The sequence below is a fragment of the Silurus aristotelis genome, assembly GCF_946808225.1.
Source record: "Silurus aristotelis genome assembly, chromosome: 9".
Lineage (NCBI taxonomy): Eukaryota > Metazoa > Chordata > Actinopteri > Siluriformes > Siluridae > Silurus > Silurus aristotelis.
Window position 1 is genome coordinate 14,289,241 of NC_139582.1, and position 8,838 is coordinate 14,298,078.

The 8,838-nt window shown below is 39.4% G+C and overlaps 1 protein-coding gene across 1 annotated transcript; it reads left to right on the plus strand.

Annotated features, from left to right (window-relative positions):
* Positions 1-597: 597 nt before the first annotated feature.
* Positions 598-7,550, plus strand: LOC310730662 (uncharacterized protein). The gene is made up of 2 exons (XM_083549710.1): positions 598-819; positions 4,482-7,550. Exon 2 carries the CDS (start codon positions 4,490-4,492, stop codon positions 6,809-6,811), a length of 2,322 nt encoding a protein of 773 aa, XP_083405836.1. The 5' UTR covers positions 598-819; positions 4,482-4,489; the 3' UTR covers positions 6,812-7,550.
* Positions 7,551-8,838: the final 1,288 nt, after the last annotated feature.

Sequence of the window (8,838 nt, forward strand, 5' to 3'; positions counted from 1 at the left end):
TTAGGGAACCCCCATGACAACTAAAAAATTGACTTAGGGGGGTCCCCAATATTATTTTAGTAAAAAAAATGTATGAATTACACAACAACTGGGGACCCCCCATAAGATGTGACTCAATTTGAGCACTGGTTCTTAGTTTGCTAAGAACTACATGGAGTTCTACATGGACATTTTCAAGGGTTCGTTAGAGGACATGCCTTGCTTCTGTGTGAGTCTCTGTTGCTCTATTTCTGCCTATCTTGGCTTTCGTTTTTTCACTCCCTCTTTCTCAACCTCACTCCTTTGTCCTCTCTCTGTCTAACGGTCTTTCTGTCTCTCTCTATTTTTTCTCACTCTCCCTCTCTCGCGCATGCTCTCTCTGCCTCTCTGCCTGTCTCTCTCTTGCTGTCTCTCTTTCTGTCTCCCCAGATAGAGGCACTACAGGGTGAAGGGTTAGATAAATATGAGCTCTGGTCCTAAAAGGAGCAAAATGTGCATAATGTAGGGAGTGAGGGGGAGGGTGAAGGGTATGGGGAGTGAGGGGGAGGGATGTAGGGAGGGAGGGATGTAGGGAGGGTGCAGTAGGGGGTGGGTCAGCACTGTACAGCCACATGTCTCACAAGGTGGCGAGGCTTTAAAAGGAGGAGGCTCAGAAAAAGGGGAGCTCACAGAGAGAGAGAGAGAGAGATAGAAAGAGGAGAGAGAGAGAGAGAGAGAGAGAGAGAGAGAGAGAGAGAGAGAGAGAGAGAGAGAGAGAAAGAAAGAGAGCGAGAGAGCAGCTCTGTTCACTTCATCATCATTTTCCTCATTTATTTGGATTACTGAGGGTCAGACAGACAGGTGGGTCGACTTCTATGCATCTACACACAGACTAATAACTACAAACACACACATCTCATCTCAGTTGCACTACAGGTTTAGATAATGAGAACAGAGAGTGGAGAGAGAGAGGGATGAGAGTGCCGGCTCTTTGTTCTCTATGGCTCTGCTCAGTTCCCATATGCACTTCAAACCTACACACACACACACACACACACACACACACACACACACACACACACACACACACACACACATTTTAGCACATTATAATACATTTGTAAAATTCAGGGTAACTTTCATTTAGGGCACTTCTTAATCTGAAGTGATTCTTTGTGTCTGATAAAATGGGAGGAGGTGTGTAGGAACCCCCTGCCCTGCCCTGAGAGCTCCCTGCATGGTTCTGGAGCAGGTTCTCTGCGTTCTCTTTAAAAAAAAAACTGTAATGGTTCTGAAAGTTTTAACACATTTCCATCAAACATTTTAGGTTAGTTTTAATTATTTCGTATTTTCTTAATCCGATTTTCATCATTAGATCCTACCATCACGTTTCCTTATTAAGTATTTTATATTTTAATTTATATTAAGTATTGTATTTTATAGTTTCATTTAGTGAAAAATCATCGTGCATCTTTTGTCATCATAAAAAGTATATATTTGAAGCTCGAACACGCCGTTCAAGCTGCTGAGCGAGTTCACGCCTCTTATCTCCTACTCTCGCGAGATTCCTCTGGAATTCGCGTTACCGAGGAAACGCCTCGGTCCGAGTAGCCATGGCAACACATTTTTTCATCTAGCAAACGATTTATTTATATATATATATATATATATATATATATATATATATATATATATATATATATATATATATATATATATATATATAGATAGATAGATAGATAGATAGATAGATAGATAGATAGATAGATAGTCGCACAAATTACTTTTTTGTAGAAACCATTTAAAAACTAAAAAATATATATATTTTTGACATTTCTTACATGTTTATCAGACTAACATTTGAAGAATATGGATATAGTAAAAAAATTTGGAATAATAATAAATAGTAAGTCAAATTATTTATTTACTTGATAATTTATGAAGCTTAAAAAACAATCAGTTGATGATGACATCAGTTCACCTGTCACTTACCCTCTGTAAAATATTGTATCGTTGTTATATTCTAATAATTTATTATAATTCGCTCTAAATCATCCTTGGTGGGGGAAAGGCATTGCCATTTTTCTAGATAACAGCTGAGAGCTCATGCTCATGTGCAGATTGTCTGGTTCTGACCTGGATGTATCAGTGAACAGCAACAGTATTTAAAAACATGCAGAACTTTGGACTGTTTCCACTTCATTTATTTTGACCTTGAATTAGCATTTTACTGTCAGCTAACCACCCACGGCACAATGCCCACTACTGATTATAACCACAGTACCACACAACATAATAGAGTAATGCATACACCTATTTATTTTAGCTGGATAAATTGTATATTAAAAATAAAACTTGGTATTGGACAGTCTGAGTATTTCATGTGTTATCATAGTGTAAATATACAGCATGATCATGGTCCAAAGGTGGTCCAGGTGGCAAAAAACATTTTAACAGCACACTGATTTATATTATTCAGTGAATATCTCCAGAATGAGGTAAAAAGTGAATTGGTTATTCCAGTTTTTCTATAGATGCAATTATTTTGGCCCGAGTACATATATGTATCCCAACCCCATTTTGTCTGGTTCCTTGCTGCAGTGTAGCTGTATAAATCTAATGTAGGCTCCAGTGTTTCCTTCTCCTTTTCTCCCTTTAAATATGTATAAACCACCAACTCATTAACCAGATTGCATGAATAACTTTAAGTGTTAGATTCCTTGACATTATATTTTCTGTTTAAATTATAGATTTAAGCATTTAACAGAGCCCAGCTCAGCACTTGGATTGATTTTGGCATTATGCTGGTGCATGACTGCGCATCCTCTAATGCATGCACCAGTGCAGCAGCACTTTAGGCTGTACATTCCTGCTGTATAGTCACATTGCTGCAGACATAACAATGTCAGCAAGTGCAGACAGATTTATTTAAAATCTTAAAATCTGGACATATAGTGTTAATGTACATTTTATTAAGAATTCATGCTCAGGACAGGAATATTTTCTACACAAAGCTGGATGTTGAAAGGGTGCTGTGTTCTCATTTCTTATTTAAAAAATACAACCCAAAATACTTTTAATTTATCATTGTGTATAAATAAGTGAGCAGATTAAATCCTTCCAAGGTTTTGTGTTTAGTGTACTCTATGGCAAAGTTGCAGTATACATATCTAATCAGCCGTTTTTTTCCACCCTTATCTTCTCACTGCACTGAGCTCAGCCAGTCGTCCGTGAATGTCGCATGGCTAGTATCAGCCCAACATTAGTACACTAGCAGCAGCACTCTGGCACTTGAGCTAGGGACAGAAGGAACGCTGCACATCCAGCCTGCCTGTATGAGAAGATTATTTTCTGTTTGTATTTCTCTCATGGCTATAAACCATGAGAGCTCATATTTTCCCACGACACTGAGGTTAAAATTCTCTCATAATTCATCATCCAGTTTGTGTCTTTCTCATGAGAGACTGAATAAAAAAAACTTAAAACATAAATGCTGTGAGTGAGAAGTGAGTGAGGAGCTGGGCAGCTTATTGGTGTATGACTTACTCAACATTCCAGACCCTTTACAAGAACCATGTGAAGTTTCCATCCAGCAGCCATTTGTCTTTCATTCGTCCTCGTCTCCTGCAGCTTTTGGATGGCATTCAAACGTTCTCTTTTTGGCAGAGTTAGCTATGGTGAATTAAGTGAATACCCTTTAAAAGGCGACAGTGCAGGCGAAGCTGGCAGCCACACAGAGTGCGTACTTTTATCAGTTTTCACTTCCATCATGGCTAATTAATCTCGTGTTCCAGTCCCAGTTTAAATGCACTATCAAAGGATTGCCCTCAGTGCTTCACTTAGGTCAAATTTCGATTTATTCTCATTACTGTATTAGATAAAAAGTAAGAACAATTCCAGAAGCCCAAACTACCGAGAGAACATTGTGGGCCAAAACAGTTTCTTTAATAAAAACCACAGACCTTCTATATAATGCTTAGCAGTTGTCAGGCTAGCTATATAGGTTACAAAACTGATTTGACTGCAAACAGTGCAGTGCATATATAATGTTCCAATCTCCTTCATTTGAGGCAGGTCAACACATTAATTGAGAGTTAACATTCCTTGAGGGGTTACTAAAACACTAGGATTCAGTTATCAATTTTCTCAGCTGTGTGTAATCATTTTCATTATCGAACCAAACTAAATTAATGATACATTTTGTTCATTTACACTAAGCCATTTCCACAAAATTCCACAAATGGTAAAAGCAAAATAAAGTTGAAAACAACAAAATGGGGACTAAATTGGGAAAGAGCTCATTCTATGCATGATATGTGGTAAATAACATGCAGTAATACAGCTCAGCCAACATGCATTCTCCTCCTCTTCAAACTTAGATGTATATCTCATCCTGCAAATGATTCAGCAATTGATTAATTCATAAGCAGTTTTATATATAAAATCATAAGCATGTTGAATCATGTTAAAGAGACACATTATGCTGACTTAATCACCTCAAATAAATTTTCATGGTTTTGCAGGTATTAATATGGGCGGAAAGCTGAGCAAGAGGAAGAAGGGATACGATGTCAGTGATCCTAAAGAAAAAAAGGAGGAGAGCGCTGTGATAGCAACAGCTTCAACAGAGCAAAAAGCTGACAATTCTGATGCAAAACAGGATGGAGCTGTAGAGAATGAAGCAGAGCAAGTGTCCCAAAGTGCTGCACTTTCTCCTGAACCTCCATCGAAAGCTCAAACTGAGCAAAATGCCTCAATAAATGAAGAAGAAATTAAGGAAAAGCCTGCAGAGGCTGCTGGTGCCACGTTGGAAGCTGCTTCTGTTCCACAGGAACCTGTGAAAGAAGAGCCTACAACAAACTTAGAAAAAATAACAGCAGCCCCGGAGGAACCTACAGCTGCCCCTGTGGAACCTGCTCTTGGCCAAGAGGAACCTACACATGCTTCAGAACCAGCAGCTGCACTAGAGGAAACTGTGCATGCCTCAGTACCAGCAGCTGCCTCAGAGGAAAATATACCTGCCTCGGAATCAGCAGCTGCCCCAGAGGAAACTACACTTGCTTCAGAACCAGCAACTGCACCAGAGGAACCTACATCAGCCTCAGGAAATTTAGCAGCTGCCCCAGAGGAATCTGCATCTGCCTCAAAAGAACCAGTAGCTGCCCCAGAGGAATCTGCATCTGCCTCAGAAGAACCAGTAGCTGCCCCAGTTGAACCTGCACCTGTTTTTGAAGAACAGGTAGCTGCCGCAATGGAGCCTGAACCTGCCTTTGAAGAACCAGTAGCTGCCCATGTGGAACCTGTTCCTGTTTTAGAAGAACCAACTGCTGTCCCAGTGGAACCTGTCTCTGAAGAACCATTAGCTTCCCCTGTAAAACCTGATCCTGTCTTAAAAGAAGTAGTGGCTGCTTCAGTGGAATCTATGCCTGACACTGAAGTTTTCCCAGAGGTACCTACTCCTGCCTTAGAAGAACAAGTAAATGCCCCAGAGGTACCTATACCTGCCTTAGAAGAAACAGTAGATACCACAGAGGAATCTGCACCTGCCTCAGTAGAACCAGAAACAAATGATTCAATTGCTTCTCCAATGCAAGCTACTCTAGAAGAACCACTGTTTCAAGAGGCTGTTTTGTCCCTGGTGGAGATTGCAACTCCCTCAGATAAACCAGAGGAAGCACCATCTCCAGCTGAAGCTGTTTCTGCCCTAGGGTGTTCTGCTGCTGCCCCAGAGGACCCTGCACCTGTCGAAGAAGGGAATGTTTCTGCCCTGTTTGAGCCTAAAGTGGCACCCGAGGGACCAACAGCTGAAGAAGAAGACACTGTTTCTGTTCTGGAGGCTAAAGCTGCATCCAAAGAACCAGCAACTGCCTCAGAGGAACCTTTAGTGCCAGTAGAAGCTGCTCCTCCCATACCTGCCCCACAAGAACAAGCCGTTGCACCTGAGGAACCAGAACCACCATCTATAGTAGAGGTTATTTCTCTCCCAGTAGAGGCACTTCCTGTCTCTGAAGACCATATAGCTGCCTCAGATGAAAGTGTTCCTACTACACCAGAACCTTTACCTGAACCAAAGGAAAGTATATCTGTCTCTGAGTTGGTTGTAAGTGCTTCCGAAAAACCTACAGATCCACAAGAAGTGGCAGCTCTTGAGGAAACATCAATTTGCCCAGTGGAGCCTGCAGCTGCCACAGAGCAGTGTGGAACTAAACCAGACGAGCCTGTAATTGCTTTGGAAGAACCTGAAGCAGAACAAGTAGAGCTTGCAGCAGAACAAGTAGTACAGGAAGCAGTCCAAGAGGTTTTAAATGTAATGGAAGTTACACAGTTACCCACCAAGATTACAGAACCTTCAGATATTTTGGAATTTGAAGAAAAAACAGAGTCTTCTGAACCACTTCCTGAGTCCGAACCAGTTTCAGTACCACCTTCCGCTCCTGAACCAAAAGCTGAACCTGAATCCAATGTAGATGTTGAGGAGACCATTCCTGATATTGTCATTTCAGAATCCACCAATGAGCTCATACCTACAGAACCTTGCAAGGTTATGGAGGAGAAGGTGGAAAATGGAGAATGGGAAAGCGCTGGATCAGCAAAAGAACCATTACTAGCTGTAGCTAAAGAAAACGGAGTGTGTGAGGTTCAGGTGATGGAAGATGCTCCTGTAGATGCTCCAGTAAATGGCCCAGTAAATGCTCCAGTAGCTGATCTTCATGATAAGGAGTTTGTGAATGGTGTGGTGGCTGAACAGGAACTTAACTGTGAACTTAAAAAGGATTTAAACATAGCTGATGATATTGAAGATGTGGTGGAGTGTCTCAGTGCTACAGTGAGCCAGGCTGTAGACACGGCATGAAAATAAACCCCAAACCCTTCACATGTGAATTCCAATTCCAAATCCTCCAACAGTACCAGCTTATTGAAATTTAAACATCCAAACTTGAAGTGAGTCAGGTTCAGAGAGTTTATAGTTACAACCACTAAAGAAGAACAAGACATGAAGTATAAAGAGAATTGTTGAGAATGAAAAAAATGTGATTAAAAAAAAGAAGAGAGAAGAAAAAGATGGAGAATATTTGCCATGTTGTGCTTGCCACTGTCGAACTTAACTGCCTGTGCTGGTTTAATATAGAAACCAGAAAAAATTTGAATGCTGGTTAATCAACAAAAACAACAAAAAAAAAATCCATACTGGACATAAAACCTAAAAAAAAATGAAATTGTTGAAATAATGAAATAATTCTTGTGTTTGCTTGTGAGTTTGATGAAAATGAAAGTGGTTATTGAATTAGCATTTAAATATACATAATCAAATTTAGACTTTCACATATTCTTTTTTTATCTATGTAATGGAGTAATAAAGTTTTGTGCTTTTAGAGCTGAAACTGAAAGAAACGTTCATTCTAAATCTCATAACTTGCCGTAGATTATAAAACAAACAAACAAAAAAAAATGTTAAACTTGGATTTTTAATTACAATGATTCTAGGAGAGTGCTTGAGACTAAACCAGTCTACTGCTCATTTCTGTTATATTTAAATGTTTATTTGAAATAAACTCCTCTGTGCTTGGGGGCAGAAAATTTAAATAACATAATGGAAGTCTTGTGTTTTACTGCAGTACCAGAACCAGATCAGTATGCATAATTCTAAGTTCCAAATCATGACACTGTTGTGTAAAATTAATATTATATATTAAAATAGAGTGTAATACAGAGTAATACACTGCTGAATTCGAAATGGTTAAAAGTTTCTACAGTAGTGCAGCTGCAAATTACAGCTTTATTTGAATGTGCTTGATTTCATGTTATCATTTTTATAGCAACAGCTTATTCAAAAAAAGTGTATAAAACAAACTCCACATTTAAATGTGTTTATACTTTGTTGTTTCTCTGTAACATGACATTTGTCTCATTAACCTAAAGAGATAAAATAATTTATAGTTTATAGCTGCTATAACATAAGTGACAACAGAAAACCATATCTTCATGGAGTTTGTTTGTGCACAGGGGCATTGTCATACTTGAACAGGTTCGGTCTCCTATTTTTTGCTAAAGGAATATTTTATGTTAGTGGAAAACGGAGACCTCCTTTAGAATTTGTGTGTATGTAGTAACAGTTTGGGAAAGAACCGCATATGACTGGGAAAGTCAGGTTCCAATCTTTTGTCCATACAGTGTAAGCTGCACAACATTAAATATAAGTAGAGAGGGATAAAACTATGACAATACACTTTAAAAAATGCTAAAATTTCAGGGCAAATTTCAGTGGTATAAAATCTCACAGACTACTGTTTTTTCATTCTGTCCATTTACACACAGCAGCAGAACAGCACATGTCTGCACTGTACATGTACACACACACACACACACACACACACACACACACACACACACACAAAGAGCTCTCGAGTTTCTCTACAAAAATGCAAAGCTGCAGGTTTATGAAAAGAATGTTCTTGAGAGTATAGGATTGGGGATAAATTTACTGCCTTCACATACACACATCCATTTTCTTGCTCCAATGCTCAAAAGCATAGAATATTGCAAGGTTTGGAGTGGGTAAAAAATCTTTCTTTTTTCTTTCTTTCTTTCTTTGTCTCACCCATTACTACCCTCACTTGTATGCAGGTTGCATACATGTTTGTGTGTGTGTGTGTGTGTGTGTGTGTGTGTGTGTGTGTGTTTGCAGCTGCAATCCTTGGTTCCTCGTCACACTGCGGTGTCTGTAGCAGTTCAGCTGTCCCCCTCCCTCGATCACTCCCTTTCTTTCTTCTCTTTATCTCATTCAGTGTCTCTTCCGTTAAACGCTTTTAAAAGAACTGGGAAGCTGGAGCTAGAACTGATGCATACAAACACACACACATATACACAAAGGCTGTCTAT